Consider the following 24,234-nt stretch of genomic DNA (forward strand, 5'->3'; position numbering starts at 1 on the left):
TAATTAATTTGGCTCACATAGGTTTAGAAAATATATCAGTTCAGTTCAGTCGCTCAGTCGTGTCTGACTCTGCGACCCCATGGACTGCAGTACACCAGGCTTCCCAGTCCATCATCAACTCCCAGAGCTTGCTCAAACTCATATCCATCAAGTCAGTGATGCCATCAACCATCTTATAGAAAACACATAGATTGGTCCTAATTGAAAGTTATTCTTTAGAGGTTTTCCCAAAATAACTCTGGTTCAGTTTACAGTTATCAGTTTTTAAAGTACATTTTAGTTTAGTTCAGAACATTGCTGGTTGCAGGGGGCAGGAGTGGGGAGGGTCTGAATTTAGTTCATAGTTCAGTGCAGTTCCTTGAATCTACATATATCTGATTTTTTAAAAAAGAAAATGTAACATTGGTTTCTTTATAGGATGGAGATCCATCACTTCCCCCTGAAAAGAGGAAACAGGTAAGACTTCCTCCTGATCTTTGGTAACTCTCAGGATGTTTGTATGTCTTACAGCAACTGGAGGATCAGGGAATCCCAAAAGAAATCTTTTAATTTCCCAGAGGTGTTTGTATTACTGGGGGAAGTGTGGCTGAGAAACACTGACTGCAAAGAGGAGCTAGGGGTTGGGTGAAGGAGACACAGTGAAGTCTCACAGGATAGAAGAGGGCACACAAGTTGACTGTGTTCCCTTTCTTGTTGGGAACCCTGTTGAAAAACCACGAGTTGAGGGCGCATTGCTAGCGGGCTTTAGCTCACGTTCCATGGATGAATGTCATTCTGCCAGTTCAGACTTTTAAAGACATCTTACCAGCAAAACTCATAAGCCATTTATGTTCTCTCCTAAATGCTAACCAGCATTATTTCTTGATGAATCCACTTCCCCCAGGTTTTAGGTGCCCACTTTTATCAATGAACAAATCCTTATGTTGTGTGTGTGTATGTGTGTGTTTCTGGACTTTCTGTTTGTTCCATTTAGCTTCATGTCCCATCCTATTTGTTCCACATTATTCTGTTTTTGTTTATACTTTCAATACCTGTTTGGGCTATTATCCTTAGCTTTGCTCTTTCTTTTCAGATTTCTTTTTTTTTTTTTTTAAATATAACTGACAAATATTTTATCAAGTCCTCCTTATTCCCACCCCACCCAAACCCATTCCTGTTGGTATTTTGATAGGAGTTTTCTTAAATTTATAGATTGATGTAGGGACAGTTAACACTTTTATAGCATTATGTCCAGGAATATCATATATCAAATTTTTAAAATCCAGTTGCATGCACACATATATATATTGCTTTTTTCAGAGATATCTTGTTAGCTGTTTCCTTAACTTCACAGTTTTCTATACTGACACACCCTGACTGGTAGCCTTTCATGGGCTTGAAGGTAGCCTGGATGATGGTGATGTTAATGCTATGTGTTCCATGTTATGATAAACCCCCTGCACCAGAGCAGAGCTTCAAAACTGGTGGATGAAGATAAGGACTCGGGAATTGTTTGCTGTTTTCAGAGTTGTAATGGCTCAGCCAACATCCTGTTTTTGTTCACTGATCATGTACCTAAGCAGCGTATAAACACCTAAGATTCATGACTGAGTAAACTGTAGACATACACACACAACATTTGCCCTGAAATAACAATTCAGTCCTATGGTTACCCTTTCAGGTGTTCAGTTCTGGTCACTTCCATATTCCTTTCCTATTTTATTTGATTATTTTGTAATGCTCCAGCTTTGAGCTAATATCAGGTTCTTCTATGGAACTAATTGATAGTTTTTTCCTCAAAAAATGATGTGGAAATTTACCATAAATGTTTTAAAATTGGGATCCTTCGTGTGGAATTGCTTATGTTTTTGTTTTTGTGTTTTTGGTGTCTATGAGCCGTCATCTTTGCTGCAATTTTAGAGTTTGTTAGTATTCATGAAGGAGTTTTACAGTGTAAGTGAATTCACGTTCTGTGACTTTATAATAAAAAATTTACATTGACTGAAGAGAATCTGATGAATTCCAGTAAGTCTGTCAAACTGCATTCTTACAGCTCTGGGGAAAAAAAAACAAAAAAAAACAGGTTCAATGTCCTAAGTTCTGGCTTTGTAGCCTTTAATATGGCATTAGTTTCTGTCCCTTTAGGATTTAGTGTGGTGGTGTGAGCTTGGGCTCTGCACCCTTCCTGCCTGTGATGGATGATGTAGGATGGACTGGGGTACTAGTGACAGACATTCTACACTGCTTAAACAGTAAAGGAGTTGATACCCTTGCATAAACCCCAAGTTGAGAGGTAGTTCAGGTTTCAGATGCTGTACTTTCATGTACTCATTCTCTCTTCTCTACCATACTTATCAAAGAAAAATACAGGAAATCAAATCTTGGACTTCAGATGGACCATGAATACCTTTTTAGTATAAGAGTATGGGGCTTTCCTGGTGGCTCAGACGGCAAAGAATGCGCCTGCAATGAAGGAGACCTGGGTTCGATCCCTGGGTTGGGAAGATCCCCTGGGGAAGGAAATGGCTACCCACTCTAGTATTCTTACCTGGATAATTCCATGGACAGAGGAGCCTGATGAGCATGTGCATGGGGTTGCAAAGAGTCAGACACGACCGAGCGACTAACACTTTCAATTTCATGTATCATGCAATAATATTTACTTAACTAAAACAATATTGACTGTTAATCTGAAGTTCACATTGAGCTGGGAATCATATATTTTATCTGACCATTCTATTACTGTGCTGATTTTAACATCAGTTTCTTCTTGAGTTTAGCATCAGCTTTCTCCTGAGGCCAGTTCCTGTAAGCAGGAAAGACTGAAAACCCAGCTCTGGAATATAAGTCCAGCCTCACTGGACCAATGTAGGACATGCTTTCCTTCCTGGCCTATTAATATTCACTGGGAGGATGCTATTCATTAATTGGCTTAGATTAATCATCTGGGATGGAAGGGCCAGGGGTGACACCCACTAAGCTAATAATGTGCCTTGGGAAGTTTGCTTTGGGGGCCTGAGACTCCGTGTTTCCATCTACAAAATGGGAATAAACATGGTGCCCACTGCATAGTGTGGCTGTGAGGAACAAATGAGATAACAAAAGTAGAGTCTTCAGCACAGTGCCTGGCACAGGGTGAGCATCAATAAATATTTATCATCCTCTCCCCCTCCTGATCATCCCTTTCTTTTTTAATCAATTGTATATTTGTGTGCCTTTGTCAGGACCCTTCTGGTTACGCTTGGCAACTTGAAATAGCTTAGGCCAAAGAAGAAGTTACTGGCTCATAGAACCTCAGAAGGGTTGAGTGAGCAGCCACCTTCGGAGGCAGAAATGCAGCCAGGCCTCAAGACCAGCTACCACCAGCACTCAGGGGCCCCCAGGCTTTTCCTCTGCCTTCAGCATTCTCTGGGTCAGCTATCATTTCTTTTTCTGGACCTGCTTTCTCTGTAGAATAGGAAACATGATTACTGACCACATAAGACCTCACATCTTTGATCTCTAGGAAGAAGCTGCTCCCTGAGTCCCAGGAGAGAGCTCCCCTAGGCCAGGCTTAGTCCAGGGGTCCACTTCAGGGTTAGCTGGGCATGGCCAGGCATACTGTAGATGTAAGGCAGCTCCTGCTGTTGTCATGGTAACAGGATGCTGGGTAGACCGTGTCTTAACCATCTGCTCTATGTGCCTTCTTGAGACAGTCTTGGAATGACAAATCATAACAATGGAGCCAGTGTTTTTGAGTGCTCATCCTTGCCATATCAGATCCTATGCCCAACATTACACCTTGGAGGATCCCATTTAATTCCCACACCACCATGGGAAGTGGGGTTATTATTATTATTGCCACCAGACAAACAAAATTGATGCCAGTGGCAGTTAAGTAAATTACTGAAGGGAAATAACATAAGGAATTGGTGATGGAGAAAGAGTTTAAAGTCCCACAGTTCACTCACAGCTCATTCTTAGAGCCACCATGGTTCAGTAATAATTTATGGAACACCTTATGGGTATCCTGTGCGGATTAGACACTAGGAACACAGGAGTGAAAAAAGTCAGATCCAAATCCTTGAGCGTGTGAACCTGCCTTGGTTAGAGTGAACAGACCTTATGTTTGCTCGGGATCATTGCCATTTGCACCTCTTGTCCTGGCATAATTTTATTTTTACGCAAGATTTTTTTGATGTGGTTGTCCTACTCCTTTTGTGACCCCGTGGACTGTAGCCCGCCAGGTTCCTCTGTCCATGGGATTACCCAGGCAAGAATACTGGAATGGGACCATTTTGAAAGTCTTTATTGAGTTTGTTACAATATTGCTTCTGTTTTATATATATATATATTTTTTTTTTTTTTGACCAGGAGGCATGTGGGATCTTCGCTACCCAACCAGGGGTGGAACCCACACGCCCTGCTTTGGAAGGCAAACTCTTAACCACTGGACTGCCAGGAAAGTCTCTGTCCTGACATAATTTGTATTAGTGCTTCCTTCTCTCTCGAGTGTCTTGATTTGGACAATAAATAATATAGTTACCTTAAGTCTTTTAGAGATGCTGTGAGCAGACAACAAACAAAATGATTAAAATATATAGGATGTTAAATGGTAGTCGGTGCAATGGAGAGAAAAATATAGCCCAAAGCCAGGGAGGGAATTCTGGCTTAGTAATGGAAAAAATGTCTTGATAAACAGTGGGGGGAAACAGTTCTAGTATTTGTGGGAAAATTCTTACCTGTTTAAAATATAGGTTTTCAAATTTTGTTTACCTTTAGTTGATTTATAGAAGTATGCTCTTGGTTTTTGGGTGGGCAAGGGTGTTCAGATGCCCTCTTCATTAGCTCAGTGTGGGGAAGAAAATGCACTGTTAAATTTGCAGGTGCTGGTTACAGTGAAACTTTCCATTTAGCCAGAAGCAGACAGCTTTAGCATCTGTGTGCTGGTACCGGATGAGAGAGGTGCAATTACCTTCTTCACTTTTTCATCAGCAGGAACGAGGGGTAGAGGTGTGCACCCTGACCTAGTGTCTCCTGTCTTACATCACGTGTTTGTCCCAAAGGCAAAACAGTAGGTGAAGTATTTACCCCTCCAGCTGCAAAGCAAATGTACCTGTGTTAGCAGAAGGCATTGGAATGAGAACCAGCTGCCGGGGTGACAGATGGGACATGGAAGGGGGTTGAGAGATCCCCGCCTTGGAAAAGGAGAAGATGCAGCATTGAGCATCTCATTGGCCATAGGCCTTGAAACCGTGGCTTCAATTTCTTGACTTGAAGGAGGGATTCCTATGGACTCCTCCCCTCTTCAGCTCAGAAGGCGAGATTACTATCATCTCTGTCTTACAGACTGAATGTTTACATCCTCCCCCACCACTAAATTCATATGTTGAAACTCCACTCCTCAGTGTGGTGGTGTTAGGAGGTGGGGCCTCTGAGACGTACTTAGGATAAGATGAGGTCATGGGGGTAGAGTCCTCACGAGCAGATTCAGTGCCCTTCTGAGAGTTATGAGAGAGCATGCTTTCTCTGCCGTGTGAGCACAAAATAAGAAACCTACAGCCTGAAAGAGGGTGCTCCCCAGAACCTGACTGTGCTGGCACCTTGATCTCCAATCCCTGCCTCCAAAACTGTGAGAAATAAACTTCTGTTGTTTATAAGCCACCCAGTCTGTGGTGCTTTGTTGTAGCAGCTCAAGCTGACTACAAATGTATTGCAAGTGCTTTTCAAATGTACGTAGAAACAGTATCGCATCCTCAGACTTGCATTGCTTTGTGCTTTGCAGAGACCATGTGTATATGGTGTGCATGCACACGTGTATCTATGTATTGTCTATGTATCAGATGTGTCATCTCCCAGCTGGCTTCTGCAGCCACACAGCAAGTTAGGTCTTTCCGAAAGTCAAAAGGCAGCGCCACGGATGGCAGTAGATAAAAACTGAGGTTCTGGCATCCAACTTGGGGGATTCAAGTATAATACTTTCACTTGCTGACTGGGTGATCTAGGGCAAGCTGTGTAACCTCTCTGAGACTCAATTTCCTCCTCTCCAAAATGAACATAATCATGAGATAGATTCATACAGTTTTTATGAAGAATTCATGTGATAACATGTATAAAGCCCATTGCCTTGTGCCTGGTGGGTGCTCAATGTTCAGTTGCTCAGTAGTGTCTGACTCTATGAACCCCTGGGGTGCTCAGTGGGTGTTGGCTAATTCTTTTATTTTTCTTGTGACTTGTCCAAGGTCATACAGGTGAGTAGAGCAGGACTAAAAATCCAAATCTGCTAGTGTGTTGTTCAGTGTTCTGATTTAGGTTTTGGTTCCTTATTTGACTCTGAAGCTCTTTGAATTGGAAAGAGCATATGCTCTGTCACTCGTTCAGGTCTGACCCTTTGCGACCCCATGGACTGTAGCCCACCAGGCTCCTCTATCCATGGGGATTCTCCAGGCAAGAATGCTGGAGTGGGTTGCTATGCCTTCCTCCAGGGGATCTTCCCAACCCAGGGATCGAACCCAGGTCTCCTGCACTACAGACAGATTCTTTACCATCTGAGCCACCAGGGAAGTCCAGGAAAAAGCACAGTCAACATTTAATCCAACCCGTTTTGGAAGTTCAAAGATGAAGTGCTTTATCCGAAGCCCTCTGCTTAAGCAGTGGTTGAGAACCGGAAACTGAGCTAGAAATCTTTATCTGTCAGGCCCGTGTTCTTTCTTGTGGCAGCCAGTGTCCAGTCATAATATCTACCTGTTTTTTGTCTCCTCCTCACAGGATAAACAAGAACATTCATGTTTGTAGTTCTAGAAATATGGTTGTCAATCGAGGCTCTCTTTTAGAATTTAGAATCCTTTTTAAAACAACTCAATTTCCAATGGCAAATCATCTGTTAAAGAAGCAGTGAAGAAATCGTGACAACAGTGATTTCACTAATAGCTTCTCAGGGGATATTGAAATGAAAATTTCTTCTTGATACTCCAGGCAGAACTATACACAGAGCACCTCTCTGCCATGCAGTGCAAGATCACCAGAAGATCTCAGATGACCCTTTAAATATTTTTCTTTTGCTAAACAAGCAATTCCTCTGAAGGAGATAAAGGGGAATTTAAATGATCTGGGGTTAATCTTCTTATAGGTTGGGATTCTTTGGGGTCATGGCAACACAGTTTTCCCCTAGCAGACTCCTCCTTGAATAAACAATCAAACACATCTTTGTCTTTGCCTGTTTTGATTTCAAGTCGAGGTACCAGGGGAGGTATTCCTCTTGGTTTAGGAGGGAGCCTTTGCTTTTTTCCCTTAAAAAGTGATGGCTTATTTGGATGATGACATGTGCCAGAATGACAACCCTGGAGAAATCAGAGCACAGAATGACCCTTTGTAGAATGGGAGGGAGCCTTTTGCTTCAGCAGAAAATCTTCTTGGTCAATCTTATTTTAGTCCCCCGTGACCACAAATCAGAGCAACTTTGTATATGCATTCCAGTTTGATGCTCAGAACCTAAAACTTCCTTCAAAGGTCTTGAGTGCTTTGAGATGTTTCTTTTTATAACACTTTGAACAGTACAGCTTCACTGTTACACCAGGGAAACTGGGAAGAAATCCAGGGTTCAGCCTGCGGGAGCCCCCTCCTACACATCATCTCAATTGTAACTTCATTCTGAGTGCTACCACCTCCTGCTCAGAAGCCCTTCCAGTCCTGCAACCACTTTTGTCAGGAAGGCGAGGGCTTCCCCCAATTTATAGATGGAGGGATTTAAGCTCAATGAGTCTAAAGAACTTGGAAGCTATTACAGGAGCCACTAAAGGGGCAGATGTAGAACCATAATGGCCAAGATTAAGCAAACATTTATTTATATAGCAACCTCCTAAGCCCATAGACGAGCATTTGCCTGTGGGCCTGGAAATGCCTGCCCTCGCCAGTGTGTGTTTGGAGATGGTGAGGTGAGAGGAATGGGGCCGGGGGCTGCTTACGCGGCCAGAAACTCGGTGAGACTGTGTGGAATGAGCTCTCTTTCCGTGGTTGTCTTTTGTAAATAAGAAAGCTGTCGCTGTAGCGGAGGTCATCACTGTGGCAGTTGCTACGAACAGGGGGCCCTTGCTCAGCAAAGCGAGTTTCACTCTGTTAACACAGGAGTCGCTGTAGGACCAAAGCAGTGGAGTAGAAATTGCAATTAAATTTGCTATCAATCACACCATTCAAGTATACTCCACATTTTCTAATTTTTTTTTTTTTTTTTACATATTCTTGCTTAATCGAGTACTTTACACTGCTGGGGGTGTGAGTTTCAAGGGTTCAGGTGATAAAGACCTTGAAGTTCAGGGGCATTTTCTAAATCTGGTCTCTTCTCACAGTTAAAAAAAAAAAAAAAGTATTGAAGAAGTGCCAAGGCCAAGTTTTTACCTGCCTCTCTCTTATTTTTTTTCCCCTCCAATTTTTAAATCCTGGTTTTGATATGTCAGCCAGCTGAGAAGGCAGTTACAGGCTTTTTGGTACCCATCACTTTTACGTTATGATGGAGAATTATGAGAGTCATTATGATGACTTCCATGGCTAGGTTTCTGAAGTGGTATATATCTAATAAATTACAAAGTTTTCAGGATAACTCAGGGGATTGTAGCTGAAATGTTGCTCCTTTCCCCTCCAGGTGGCTGAATTATTTAAGAACTTGGGTGAAAACATGGGGCCTTCCCATTTTACTGCTCTTCCCAGTGTCTGGTTAGCACAAGGTTGGAAGGTTAATGTTAAACTTTTCATCACTTTCTTTCATTTTGTTTTTATCTGTTGGAGAGGAAAATCTTTTCCTCTACCTTCTTAGGTTCAGTGCATGGGGGCCTGCAAATTTAACAAAAGCAGAAACAGGAGAAAACAGCGTACAATTTTATAAATGTTTTATGTGCATGGGAGTTCATAGAGAAGAAAAAAGTAAAAGTGTTAGTCGCTCAGTCGTGTCTGGCTCTTTGCAATCGCGTGGACCGTAGCCCACCAGGCTCCTCTGTCTATGGAATGCTCCAGGCAAGAATACTGGAGTGGGTTGCCATGCCCTCCTCCAGGGGGTCTTCTGACCCCAGAATCGAATCTGGGTTTCCTGCTTTGCAGGTGGATTCTTTATTGTCTGAGCCACCAGGGAAGTCAAACTCAAAAGAATTTAGACTGGGGTGGGAGGGATTTACATACCATTTTAATAAAAGAAAGGGCATTTGGGCTTCCAGGGATGATAAATTGTGGGAAAGTAACTAGGAAGATATATAGGAAAACTAACAGAAGATAGGGTTATTTTGGTAAGGTTTGTTTATGCAGACTGATCATGGTGCCCATTCTCTGTGTCCGGTGATAAGAGATGCTCTTCCCTGACTGGTACTACGGAGAGGATAGGATAGCTTCACAAATAGAAATTTATGCCCTGTTTTTAGGCTGAAAAGGGGAAGGGAGAATATTCTCAGTGTCTGTTGATTCTCAATTGCCTTCAGATCAAAATAATTCTCATGGCAGAGGAGGATATTTTGGGGTGGCAGATACTGATCTCATGTCCAACTTTTCATTTCTTACATCAGTGAGAAAATTGGTATATAATGGATCTTGTCTCCCCACCTAAAAGATTTAGGGCTACTTCTTATAACTGATATCCTGAATTCCCCTCCTTGTAAACCAGTCTTGGTTACTTGGTCTTAGAAAACAGGGGTCCTTCACAGAGATTGTCATTGCCAATGTGATATACCATTCAAACAAACAAACAACAAAAAACTCCCACCACTTCTTATAAGTTTAAAAAATGTATTGCATTTATAGTATAAATTTCTATGTATTTTCTGACATTTATGAAGGAATTCAAACACAGTGGTAGAGGCAAGAGCCAGAGTTTAGGATGCAGCAGGACTTGAAGAAAGCAACGACAGCTCCCCTTGTCCATGTGACGAGTCTGTCTCACTGAGAATTTCTGCAAAAAAAGCAGAGAGGTTGGGGCAAGATGCACAGAGCTCTCTCAACTCCCAGACCTCTGCATTTATAACAACTGTCAGGATGTGTAGTCTTCATCTCTGTGCAGAGAGAATTTCCACAAGCATCATAGTCCCCACACCAAGGGCTGGCCTTGGCTGGCGCTTTTGTGAACATCCATTGTAGCTGGGGGTTGACTGGATCCTTGATAAAGGAAGGTGTGTTGGAATAGACAGCTGCAGTGTCCTTTCAGCCTCAGGTCTCCCAGCCGTGTTTTCATCAAATCTGTCTTCTCTCCTTTCCCCATCACAATTTTAATATAGAAACTCCGAACTAAAAAGAGTGACTTAAATATATAGCTTCTACAATATACTCTAGTATATTCAGCATTCAGCACTATTATCAGAGTGGAAATGTCAACCTTTTAACATCAGCCCTGGCTAGATCTGAATATTTAAAAGAGACTTCTTTTGAAACCTTTTCATGTTTTGCTATTTATGCTACTCCCTGCCCCAGAGATTTAGAGGAAATAATCTCTCGGTTTTGTTTTCTTCCCTGTGAAATCCTTTCCAGTGTTAGACGGTCTGCCACTTTTTCCCTGACATTGCCTTTACATCGTGCAGCTATTCTAAACTGATGGTCACAGAGTCCTTCTCAATAACACAGAGACAAACGCTCTGCATAGCTGATAAATTATAAGCAGGCGCCGCGTGTTAGCTTGATGGATGGTTATAGTGAATGTGTGTGAGTCATGGGTGTTATTTTTGGTCAAAAGAATTGTGTGAACTTTTCTCCTCTATTTTGAGTGCTTTGAAATGTACTACTTTTCTTTTCTCTCTCTCTCTCTCTTTTTTTTTTTGTTCTTTAAGGTGTATGTCAAGGAATTAGGCACCATATCAGAATAGTCATTTTCTAGTTTTCAAAGTTATTGTTTGGGAGTTGAGGAGGTGGTAGGACTGAATAGAAAAGAATTGTGTATTGACAAGTAAGCCAGCCTATGAAATGGGAAAGAAAGTTACAGCCACCTGCTTTAAAAGGGGGGTCTCCCCCACCCTTCCCTACCCCAAGGGTCAGTTTGAAAGCTGGGGTAGATTTATGGTGAATTCCCTTGGAGGCGATGTGATTCTAATTAACCATTGTTTTGCAGCTACTGTCGAAATGCTTGACTTTATTTTAGTAGATTTCTTTTCAGCCAGGCTGCAGAGTAAATAATGTTTGACAATCGCATCACTGTGTCTCTGCATCGCTGTTTCCTAAAGCAGCCCAGTCCTCTACTTCACATATCACTGGAACCTTTGATATATAAACTGGGTGCCTGCCTTGCTGTAACACCCAAATACCAGTAAGTATCTCTGGGCTGAATGCTATTCAAAGCAGGGCCTCAAGACCAGTAAAAGGCCGCAAGCTGCCATTTCTGGTCCCTGTGACAAAAATAAGTGCAGAACATGAGAGCAGGTGTTAATAATTTTTTTTAATTAGAAGATAATTAATTTACAGTATCACAATGGCATCTGCCATACATCAGCATGAATCAGCCATAGACATACATGTGTCCCCTCACTTCTGGATCTCCTTCCCACCTCCCTCCCCACCCCATCCCTCCAGGTTATCACAGAGCACTGGTTTTGGGTTCCCTGCATCCCACTGGCTATCTATTTTACATATATTTTTACATACTGGCTATCTATTTTACATATGATAAATGTATATATGTCCTTGCTAGTAATCTGACAGTATGTGTGACTTTATGTCAGGTGAACCTAACAAACACTTGAGGCCTTGAGGTCTTCTTCAATTTGTTTTCCTAGGAATTGATCTCCATTGTATTTTGCACAAAATACTGATCTGTGACAAATTGGAGGTCAGGGTCTTTCATCATCAAGAGTTCAAGCTGTGCGGGTTAAGCTATTGTGGTTACATCAAAAAACATCAGGGTCTTCCCACCCACCTAAGGGGCTCAAGCAGTGATTGATTCAGAAAGAGCTGGTCAAGGATGTTGCAGTTTTTTTTTTTTTTGTCTTTTGTTAACTTTCACTGTTGCTCCCACAAGCGTTTCCTTCTGAACATCTCTTCCACTGTGTTAAGAGAAGCAGGCTCCTGTGAAGGTGAATTTTGCTGTGTCTCCTGCAGATGGGGTGCTGAGATGCTGTGTGCAGGTGCCAGCAGACTCCCTGAGGACACTTTCAGCCACGCACCAGCCGGCACTGGGCTGCTCCTTGCATCCTGCCACTGGGCCAGTCCCTCTGGCCTGGGGTGCCTGTTCCTCCACCTGCTGGGGAGGGATTATGCTTGCTGAGCTAATGTCTGGGAAGTGTTCTGGAGTTCCCTGGAGGAAAAGGAGAGGCTGCCCGATTGTGATACTCTGTGCTAGGACAGGAGAGCTGCAAGAAGGAGGGGAGGAACCCGGAAAAGAAAATCAAGAGTTGAATCATCTCTCTATTGCAGTCCCAGGGGTTAACCTGCTCTAGTGGTTTTGCACTGTTTTCCAAAGTGGGAATCTTGTGATGTGAGGGGGAGAAGGAAGCCGGTTGCCTTCACACTACCCGGAACTTTCCCCAGGATATCCACAAGGCTCACACTTGCTGTTCCTCCTTTTTCAAGTCTTGGTTTGAATGTGGCCTGCCTTGTGACACCTGCCATGGTCTTTCCCCGGCGCATGCTGTTCCCTTGGCCTGCTGTGTTTGTTTCACATAGCACTCATCATTTAACTCATCAGTCACTATTCGTTTTGTTGTAATATAATACAATTAATATAATGTCATCTATTAAAATGTAAGTTTACAGGAACAAGGGGCTGTGGACTAAAAAATTCGTCACAACTTTGAAAGTAGAGAGTTATTTGATTTGATGGGAATGTTAAGGATTCTGAGCCTGGGAGGCAGCATCTCAATAGCTCTGAGAAAGCTGCTCCAAGGAGGCAGGAGAGAGTCAGGCTATATACAAGTTTGCAATAAAGGGGCCAGGCAGTCAGTGTGAGCATCAAAGATTATTGTTAAGTAGTTAGGAAAACCAGATATCAAGCTAAGGAATTTAGTGTTCTTCTATGTATGGGAAGATGCAAGCCTCCGGGCTCACTGAATTCATTCCTTTCATATGCACCTCAACTATCTGGGGCCAAAATGTTTACATCCTTAATTCCTTGTTCACCCTAGGGGGTGGCAGGTGTGGCGGAGGGCTGCTTTTTGCAGCCCCCTGCCCCCAGCTCCTCAGCAATCGCCATTGGGGGGTGGCGGCATCTGCTGGATCGCTGGCATCATGTTCCCTTTTGGGAGCCCTCATTCACATTAGGAAGCCAGAAATCATGGATGGCTGTGACATTTCTTGCCCACCGATATGGCAGGAAATATTTCATTTCACAAGACTTTGTCTGTATTGCTCACTGTTGTATCTCCAGAGTCTAAAACTTGTGCCTGACACATAGTGGGCACTCCCTAAATATCTGTTGTCTAAATGAATGGGTGACTGAGCGCAGAGGCAGGATGACAAAGGAGACAGCTGTATCCAAGGAGCCTTTCTGCCAATCTGCTGAACTGTCCACTGAGTGAGTTAGCTGGAGCCACTGGAAGGGCAGAGTCAGAGATGACCAGCCTTTAACCAGTGCCTACTATACATCAAGCACTGTGGAAGATGTCCTAGGTTCATTATTCAATGAAAGTATCCATTTAACACATGAAGTACCTATGGTTAGCTCCATTTCATGGGTAACTCAAGAAGTTAAGAAACTTACTCAAGGTCACCCAGTCCAGTAAGTGGCAGAACTGGAACCTAACTTAGTCTATGATTCCTTCTGGAGAAATTTCCTAAAGTAGTCTGTTGACCACAGTATCTCTTGTTTATTTGCTCTCCTGCCTGTAAAATGAGGGTGAATTTTCCTTACCCTTCACCAGATTTTTATCTGATAAGGACAGGAATCTGGGAAAATTGGAAAACAACTATTACAAGATATGAGCTTTGCAAATATGGGGTTAAGAATTAAATCATGTTTTTGAGTAATGTTCACAAATAAGCGAGTGGAAATCAGGGCTGGGTTGAATCCTGCCAAGTGGGGATGAATGGGATTTCTATGCAACATTACATTCCATGAACTAGTTTCAGTATTTTATTATTCCAGATATTTCTCTAGGCCAAGACCACAATCTTCAGACTCAACGTATTTTCTTTAATTTAAGAAATACTTATGGAGCATCCACTAGATTCTTGAGGTAGACCAGTAGAGAGAACAAAGTTCCTTGCCCTTAATGGAACTTCTCTCTTATTAGGGAGAGAGAGACAGGAATAAACACTGAGCAATAAACATATGCCAACATATGGCAATAAAGAAGAAAGTAAATTACATAGTATGTTAAGAGATGGCAGGTGCTCTGGAAATAAAAAGTAGTGCAGGGGAAAGGGCTTGGGCACTCAGGGGAGGTGGGCAGTTTGCACCATTAGATAGTGGTCCGCGTGGGCCCTTTGAAATGATGCACTTTGAACAAAGACCTTCCAAAGGTCAGGGAGTGAGCCAAGAGGTATCTGGGAGGGAATTCTAGTCCAAGAGGACCGACAGAGGGAGCGATGCTGAGACGGGTCCTGCCTGCACTATGTGGGGAGCAGCCAGAAAGTGGGCTTGCGAGCAGCTGAGTGGGGGCCTACCTTGAGAGTAGAGATGCTGGATATCCCAATGGCTGGAACATGGGAGATGAAATAAAGTGAGGAGTCAAGGATGAGCCAAGGTTTAGTCTTTATATTAGTCTTTCACTTTCATTCCCCTTTGATTACCTAATATAACTGAGTATTCCTGGAAGTATTAGCATTGAAGTCTTTGGAGATTTAACCAACTGCATTTGCCCTCATCCACAATGTCTCTGGATTTGAGTTTCTTCAGCAGGAAGAAACTCACAGGGCAGGAATCGAAAAGATGACCCTCAAACCCCTTGTATGACTGTTTCTGAAAAACGCCTCTTCAGAAGTCATACTCTGATTGCTGGCTTGCTTGCGTCCCTCCTTCCTTTGTTCATGTATTCATCGGGAGTCTTTAAAAACATTTGCTGAAATGAGCGCACTTCCTGGAGCAGTGTCCTTGGAGGCTTAGGAAGGAGGAAAAGGAATCTCTACCTTTGACTAGTTCATTTCTTCTTGCTGGGATTAGATACGAGCACAGTAAGCAAGGTGAGAATTAGAACAAATGAGCAAAATTGGAATAGTATAGAAGCAGCAGCCATGGGAGGTAAAGTTGAACAAAAAGTTACAGGCTTGAGTAGATGAAAGCATGCACATAGTGTGGGAACAGATGTAAATTCAGGTTCAGGGAACCTGAGAAGGGCGGGAGCATGGTAAAGGATGCTCAAGCAGTCCAGAGGAACCGGCTGTGATGTGTTGATGAAGCTGGACTGAGGGAGGGGAGAACTGCCCATGTGGGCTAGCAGGATCTGGTCTGAGCAGGGGGAGATCTTAAGGAAGCGATGCCATTACAAAGACTGGACTGGAAGGTGCTCATCCTGGCTGTTTGGTACTCTGGGGACTAGAACAGGGGGATAAGGAGGTGAGCAAAGCAGCCCAGGAGGTTGTTGCATTACCCTGGATCCTGATTTCTGCAGTCATGATACCTCACTGGTCTCTTGTCTGACAGATTTTTTTTGGAGCAAAATTCTGGTCATTAAGGTGGCAAAGAAAAGTTCATTAAACATGATACATTTGAAGGAAAAAACTATCCAAACAAGGAAATGAAACTTTTCCTTTCTTGTTGGCCCAAAGTTAGCATTGAACTCTAGGACTGCTTGTAAGAGTTTTCATGAGGAGCTCTTTTAAAAAAAATGTCAAGTAAGACCAAGTCCTCCATCACTTGTCTGTGAGCCATTCTGGAAACAAAGAACATCCCCAAATTGAGGTTCATGGCCGATTTTATTTCCCTCCATGCAGTTGTAGTGGCGTGATTTTCACACTTGCTGTATTCGTACATGTGTTTGCTCTAAAGGGCTTTGTGTGCTTCAGCTGGGCTTGGATGCTGACTGCAATAAGCCTAATAAAACCTCACATTTCTCCACTCCTCCATTTCTGATTATATTTCATAATGTGTTGATATTTGCAGGCTAATCTTGCACAACTATTGAGAGATTCTCAGGACCGAAATAAACATCTGGGAGAAGAAATTAAAGAACTTCAGCAAAGGCTCGGAGAAGTCCAGGGCGACAATAAGGTACTGTGAATATTTAAAGGCAAGAGGCTCTCCTGAGTAATTTTGTGCCATAGGTTCATGTATGGTGCATCAGAAAAATGTAGTACAGCATTTGTGTAAAAAATTTGTTATAGATTTTTACATTTACAATGGAAGCTCAGTTTAGCATTTCTTATCTTTATTACATTCACTTTGCATGTGTGCGTGCACATGCGTCTGTGTGTGTTTCTGGGTTGCTCTAAAATATTGTCACAACCCATTGTAGAAGTTTCATTATGTTCAGCTTGGTGCTGAATAACATTGTGGTTGAGGGCAAAATAAAACCCAAATGCTATACTTTCTCCCTTCTATACAAATAATGGATTTGTGGCTCAGATGATTTGGAATTATTCACATTCGGTTTTGAATTTTAAGTAGTCATCCTACTAATTATGTTCACATAACCAATTTATTTTATTGCTAAATTTGGCAATTTGTATGGAACATTGCTCAAAATCCACTGCTTGGTATTAATCAAACTCCCCTGTTGGCAACGTTAATTATAAAATATGAACTCATAAACTCCAAACTAAATGTGAACACTCTCTCTCCCAGCTGAAGCTGTGAACAAAAGTACAATTGAGAAAAAGAAGAAAAACTACCCAAGTTTAATTCTGTCCCCTCCCCCCCAAATAATTTCCTGTTTTGTCAAGATAACTTCAATTTTAACTTCTTGCCAGAGGGAGCTTTCACAACAGGGATGGCCTTTGGAGTTTGACTCAAGAAAACTACATGGAAGGAGGAGGTGCTTTCTTGGGAAATGTCTTTTACATGGTACCAAATTCCCTGACAAATAATGGGCATGTTCGGCGTCCCTGGGAGTCCTTGGTTATCAGGAGGCACCATTTTGAAAGATGCTCATTCTTTTTTTAAAAAAATGCATGGAAGTGTCTGGATCATCCCGAGAACCCTTCCATGACAAAAGAGGGTTGTGTGCTTACTGCTGGCTGAAGGGGCTCAACCTAAGGGCATACTGGGGACTCTTCTCTATACAGCCTCTTCTCCACTTAGTCTGCCTTTAAAATTTTTTAAAAACCTCTTAAATTTAACATACTATATTTGCAAAAGTAGGCTCTACTATTCTCAGTCATGAAATAGGAGGTGGACAAGAATGCCAAGAAAGGTACTGATTAACGCTGGACAAGCTAATCAGGCCTTCCAAAATGATTTAAGCTCTGTAACCTCGGTATTTGGTCAAAAATTAAAGGCCAGGCCTTCTTAGTCACTCCCACAAGTGATAACATGAGAGTAAGTTTTTCCAGAGAGTAAAATCAGGGATGTACCATTCTGTCTTTTAAATATGTAAAAATACTGCAGGAATTTTGAGATGAAATGGGGCTTCCTTGATGGCTCAGACAGTAAAGAATCTACCTGCAATGCAGGAGACCTGGGTTAGATCCCTGGCTTGGGAAGAAGCCCTGCAGAAAGAAATGGCAACCCACTCCAGTATTCTTGCCTGGAGAATGCCATGGACAGAGGAGCCTCGTGGGCTGCAGTCCATGGTGTCACAAAGAACTGGACTTGACTAAGTGACTAATACACTTGGAAGTGATATAAATCCACAAAATACTAAAACATTTTGAAATGTGATGTTTGGATTCATGGTTCTTCTTGACTGATTTTTTTTCTTCTTTTGTTTTTTATTTTCTGGGCTACCCCCAACTCTCCTAAACACACCTCTGTCTCACCTTTTGGTCACTTACAATTGTATCACTTTGTAGGCATGAGATATTCTAGGCATTGGCATTTGCAACTGATATTTCAAGGAAAGAAAGGGAGGGTGTGTGCACTTAAGTGTGTGTGTGAGTGTGTGTGGAACACTAAATGCAGGTCTGAGGCTGCTTTTGCATTGGCACCATCTGAACTTCATGATTTGCCTGCATTCTGGGTCTTTATTCCAGTAGCTGGACACATTTATCAAACTTGCTTTTCTCAACCAAGGTTTAGAATTTAGTGACTCATTTTCATGGCCTGTGAAGTAATTTGCCTGCCAAGAGGCGCAGGGAAGATGTTATAATGTTCAGTAGACCCTGTATCTCAGTATCCAGCCCTCTCCTCCTCAAAAAAGACCAGCTACAGTGAGCCCCAGAAATTCCATTTATTCTCATTTGCATCTAAAGTAATAGGGCTGGTTTATTTTCAGCCCCCTGTGAGTCATGTTCATCCTCCCCCCTACCCTCACCCCCAGTCATCAACATTAAGGCCAGATGACTCATTCAGTAATGACACCAGGCATCATGAAAAACTCAGAGGCCTCTGTTGAAGGGTGGCCATGACTGTGTGGTAGCAAATGAGTTAACCCCACCTTTGCTTTTTATTCATTGTGTCACTCACAGCTCCAACCGTCCCATCACCTTCTGAATCCAGTCCCACCTCCCTGCCTTGGTGTGCTAGATCCCTATTATCTAGCCCCTCCCTCCTAATTTCTCCAGCCGCATCTCTTGCCATTAGTCCCTCATACCTCCACCCTGCAGTGCTCATTTCAGCCTCTTTCTGGAGCCATACTGCCTTGTGCCTCAGGGCCTTTGCACCTGCTGTCACAGTCTGGAGCACTCTTCCCCCTTACTCCTGCAAACGCCTGCTCATCTTTCAGGCCATAGGTCGGGGCATTCCTGCACACACCAGCAGTGTCCTACTCTTCGCCCTCTGCTTCTACTTTCGTGGCTCTCCTCCCGTAAGCGTAAACCCTTTGCGGGCCAAATCCCTGGTATCCATAGGAATTAGCATTCTTAGTTTGTGATGCATATATGTTATCTAATAGATCTTTTAAAATTTTTAACTGGAGGATAATTGCTTTACAATGTTGTGTTGGTTTCTGCCAAACAACAATGTGAGTCAGCTATAAGTCTACATATATATCCCCTCCGTCTTGAACCTCCTTCCGTCTCATACTCTATCGCACCCCCCTAGGTTGTCACGGAGCACTGGGTTGGGCTCCCTGTGTTATAGCAACTTCCCACTAGCTATCTGTTTTACACATGGTAACGTATATGTTTTGATGTTAGTCTCTCAATTCATCTACCCTCTCCTTCATCCATTGTTCTCTATCTGTGTCTCTATTCCTACCCTGAAAATAGTTTGATCAGTACCATTTTTCTAGATTCCATATATATTTGTTCTCTTTGACTTACTTCACTCTGTGTAACAGGCTGTAGGTTCATCCACCTTAGTTCAACTGATTCAAATCCATTCCTTTTTTATGGCTGAGTAATATTCCATTTATATCTGTACCACAACTTCTTTATCCATTCATCTATTGATGGACATCTAGGTTGCTTCCATGTCCTGGCTATTGTAAATAGTGCTGTGGTGAACGTTGAGAGATGTGTGTCTTTTTGAATTCTGGTTTTTCTCAGGGTATATGCCCAGTAGTGGGATTGCTGGGTCATATGGTAGTTTTACCCCTAATTTTTAAGGAATCTCCATGCTGTTCTCCATAGTGGCTGTATCTGTTTAATAACAGATCTTTATTGGAGCAGTGGAATAGGATAAATGAATGAGTGAATGAATAAAGGAAATGTAAAAAGAAGAGCAAAAATGTTCAAGAAAGAGGAAGAGAAAAAGAAAAAGAGCACAAGAAAATAGCAGACTGCCCCTCTGGTTGTCATCACTAACTTGCTTTGTGTGGTGAAGACTAATTTAGAAATCTGGAGAAAGGAGTTAGAAAGCAAACCATTCCATTCAAGAAAAACCAGAAGGAAACCAAACCTAAGCTGTGAGACCTTGGGAAACCCCTGGCGTGGGGGTGAAGGGTGGGGCTGGTCAGGGAGAGCTGTGGCTGAGCCTAAGTAGATGTGGGATAAGACTCCTGTTCCTAGACTGGCTCAAGGCTGTTAAATTCAAGAAATAATAATTGATGTCTTTTCATTCCTGACTTCCCTTATTCTGAACAGAAGGGCTGATGGCATCATTTTAGAAGCAACTATTAAAGTGGAAGTTTTTAATAAAATAAATAAAGTGGAAGTTTTTTCTGTTGGTTTTTTTTTTTTTTTTTTAATCTTCAAGTTGCCATTTTAACTGATGACCCTTAGTCATATTTTGGGAGGCCCAGATTCTAGATGTTAAGTACATTTAAGAAACAAGGTGATAGAAAATTACTTGCCTTGGCTATTTTAAGGTAGACTAATTTTTCCATTTGTTCAGCTAGAGCCTTGTAACCCTACGTGCCATAAAGCATTTTCAAACAGCCTCTTGAAAGATTTGTTGCCACCCTGGCTTACAAGCAGCTTGGTACTCACACAGGGTTGGCAGGTGGATAGTGGGCTTCTGTGAGCATCGCCCAACAATTTCTTGAGGCTCCCAGACAGATGGAATGCCCCAGTCCAAACCAGATGAGAGGTAGGAAAAGGGAGGCCTAGTGGATGTCCTCCCCTACTTGATAATTATACCGCTGAAAGGTTAAAGAAGGAATGGAGGCCTTCAGTCAGTTCAGTCGCTCAGTCGTTTCGGACTCTTTGCAACCCCATGAATCGCAGCACACCAGGCCTCCCTGTCCATCACCAACTCCCGGAGTTTACTCAGACTCATGTCCATCCAGTCAGTGATGCCATCCAGCCATCTCATCTTCTGTCGTCCCCTTCTCCTCCTGCCCCCAATCCCTCCCAGCATCAGGGTCTTTTCCAATGAGTCAGCTCTTTGCATGAGGTGGCCAAAGTATTGGAGTTTCAGCTTCAGCATCAGTCCTTCCAATGAACACCCAGGACTGATCTCCTTTAGGATAGACTGGTTGAATCTCCTTGCACTCCAAGGGACTCTGAAGAGTCTTATCCAACACCACAGTTCAAAAGCATCAATTCTTCAGTGCTCAGCTTTCTTTATAGTCCAACTCTCACATCCATACATGACCACTGGAAAAACCATAGCCTTAACAGATGGACCTTTGTTGGCAAAGTAATGTCTCTGCTTTTTATTATGCTATCTAGGTTGGTCATAACTTTCCTTCCAAGGAGTAAGCATCTTTTAATTCCATGGCTGCAATCAACATCTGCAGTGATTTTGGAGCCCAACAAAATAAAGTCTGTCACTGTTTCCACTGTTTCCCCATCTATTTCTCATGAAGTGATGGGACCAGTTGCCATGATCTTAGTTTTCTGAATGTTAAGCTTTAAGCCAACTTTTTCACTCTCCTCTTTCACTTTCATCAAGAGGCTTTTTAGTTCTTCTTCACTTTCTGCCTTAAGGGTGGTGTCATCTGCATATCTGAGGTTATTGATATTTCTCCTGGCAATCTTGGTTACAGCTTGTGCTTCCTCCAGCCCAGCGTCTCTTATGATGTACTCTGCATATAAGTTAAATAAGCAGGGTGACAATGTACAGCCTTGATGTACTCCTTTTCCTATTTGGAACTAGTCTGTTGTTCCATGTCCAGTTCTAACTGTTGCTTCCTGACCTGCATACAGGTTTCTCAAGAGGCAGGTCAGGTGGACTGGTATTCCCATCTCTTTCAGAATTTTCCACAGTTTATTGTGATCCACACAGTCGAAGGCTTTGGCATAGTTAGTAAAGCAGAAATAGATGTTTTTCTGAAACTCTCTTGCTTTTTTGATGATCCAGCGGATGTTGGCAATTTGATCTCTGGTTCCTCTGCCTTTTCTAAAACCAGCTTGAACATCTGGAAGTTCACGGTTCACGTATTGCTGAAGCCTGGCATGGAGAATTTGGAGCATTACTTTACTAGCATGTGAGATGAGTGCAATTTTGCGGTAGTTTGAGCATTCTCTGGGATTGCCTTTGCTAGGGATTGGAATGAAAACTGACCTTTTCCAGTCCTGTGGCCACTCCTGAGTTTTCCAAATTTGCTGGCATAATGAGTGCAGTACTTTCACAGCATCATCTTTCAGGATTTGAAATAGCTCAACTGGAATTCCATCACCTCCACTAGCTTTGTTCATAGTGATGCTTTCTAAGGCCCACTTGACTTCACATTCCAGGATGTCTGGCTCTAGGTAGTGATCACACCATTGTGATTATCTGGGTCGTGAAGATCTTGAAATAGCTCAATTGGAATTCCATCACCTCCACTAGCTTTGTTCGTAGTGATGCTTTCTAAGGCCCAACTTGACTTCACATTCCAGGATGTCTGGCTCTAGGTGAGTGATCACACCATTGTGATTATCTGGGTCATGAAGATGTTTTTTGTACAGTTCTTCTGTGTATTCTTGCCACCTCTACTTATATCTTCTGCTTCTGTTAGGTCCATACTATTTCTGTCCTTTATCAAGCCCATCTTTGCATGAAATGTTCCCTTGGTATCTCTAATTTTCTTGAATAGATCTCTAGTCTTTCCCATTCTGTTGTTTTCCTTTATTTCTTTGCATTGATCACTGAGGAAGGCTTTCTTATCTCTCCTTGCTATTCTTTGGAACTCTGCATTCAAATGGGAATAGCTTTCCTTTTCTCCTTTGCTTTTCGCTTCTCTTCTTTTCACAGCTATTTGTAAGGCCTCCTCAGACAGCCATTTTGCTTTTTTGCATTTCTTTTCCATGGGGATGGTCTTGATCCCTGTCTCCTGTACAATGTCATGAACCTCTGTCCATAGTCCATCAGGCACTCTGTCTATCAGATCTAGTCTCTTAAATCTATTTCTCACTTCCATTGTATAATCATAAGAGATTAGATTTAGGTCATACCTGAATGGTCTAGTGGTTTTCCCCACTTTCTTCAATTTAGGTCTGAATTTGGCAATAAGGAGTTCATGATCTGAGCCACAGTCAGCTCCAGGTCTTGTTTTTGCTGACTGTATAGAGCTTCTCCATCTTTGGCTGCAAAGAATATAATCAGTCTGATTTCAGTGTTGACCATCTGGTGATGTCCATGTGTAGAGTCTTCTCTTGCATTGTTGGAAGAGGATGTTTGCTATGACCAGTGCGTGCTCTTGGCAAAACTCTATTAGCCTTTGCCCTGCTTCATTCCCTACTCCAAGGCCAAATTTGCCCATTACTCCAGGTGTTTCTTGACTTCCTACTTTTGCATTCCAGTCCCCTGTAATGAAAAGGACATCTTTTTTGGGTGTTAGTTCTAAAAGGTCTTGTAGGTCTTCATAGAACCGTTCAACTTCAGTTTCTTCAGTGTCACTGGTTGGGGCATACATTTGGATTACCGTGATATTGAATGATTTGCCTTGGAAATGAACACAGATCATTCTGTCATTTTTGAGATTGCATCCAAGTACTGCATTTCGGACTCTTTTGTTGACCATGATGGCTACTTCATTTCTTCTAAGGGATTCCTGCCCCTAGTAGTATATATAATGTCATCTGAGTTACATTCATCCATTCCAGTCTATTTTAGTTCGCTGAGTCCTAGAATGTCAACATTCACTCTTGCCACCTCTTGTTTGACCACTTCCAGTTTGCCTTGATTCATGGACCTAACATTCCAGGTTCCTATGCAATATTGCTCTTTACATCATCAGACCTTGCTTCTATCACCAGTCACATCTACATCTGGGTGTTGTTTTTGCTTTGGCTCCATCCCTTCATTCTTTCTGGAGTTATTTCTCCACTGATCTCCAGTAGCATACTGGGCAGCTGCTGACCTGGGGAGTTCATCTTTCAGAATCCTATCATTTTCCCTTTTCATACTGTTCATGGGGTTCTCACGGCAAGAATACTGAAGTGGTTTGCCATTCCCTTCTCCAGTGGACCACATTCTGTCAGACCTCTCCGCCATGACCATCCGTCTTGGGTGGCCCCACACGGCATGGCTGAGTTTCATGAGTTACACAAGGCTGTGGTCCTGTGATCAGATTGGCGAGTTTTCTGTGATGATGGTTTCAGTGTGTAAGGGAGGACTCACACCTCCACAAGTCACCCTGGGGAAAGCTCTTCACGAGGGTGGATTGCCCAGGGTTCTTTGTGTTCCCATCTGTAAGGAATAAGGACCAATTGCATGGGAAGATCCAACAGTGCTAGGACCTCAAGTTTGGATAGCAGCCTACTGAGAGAATTACAGCTTCCCTTCCTGCCCCAGCCATACGCCTGCTTCTGCTTCTGAGCAGACATTATAAAACGAGAAGATTCAGAGAAAGGGGACTGGGAGGAAGAAGGAGGTCTTTGAGAATTTAAGAATCAGTAAGAGGCACAAAGGGTAGCTCAGTGGTAAAGACTCTACCTGCAATGCAGGAGACCTGGGTCTGATCCCTGGGTCAGGAAGAT

General features: G+C 42.7%; 1 protein-coding gene across 4 annotated transcripts in view; it reads left to right on the plus strand.

The window, feature by feature from the left end:
• CCDC149 (coiled-coil domain containing 149) overlaps positions 1-24,234 on the plus strand; it is a 118,407-nt gene that overhangs the window by 46,541 nt on the left and 47,632 nt on the right. For all 4 annotated transcript variants that reach the window (XM_020897594.2, XM_020897596.2, XM_020897597.2 and 1 more), the window contains exons 3-4: positions 418-456; positions 15,953-16,060. In XM_020897594.2, coding sequence (XP_020753253.2) covers positions 418-456; positions 15,953-16,060 — 147 coding nt within the window. The remainder of the gene's footprint in view (positions 1-417; positions 457-15,952; positions 16,061-24,234) is intronic.

The sequence above is a fragment of the Odocoileus virginianus genome, chromosome 21, assembly GCF_023699985.2.
Source record: "Odocoileus virginianus isolate 20LAN1187 ecotype Illinois chromosome 21, Ovbor_1.2, whole genome shotgun sequence".
In the NCBI taxonomy this organism is placed as follows: Eukaryota; Metazoa; Chordata; class Mammalia; order Artiodactyla; family Cervidae; genus Odocoileus; species Odocoileus virginianus.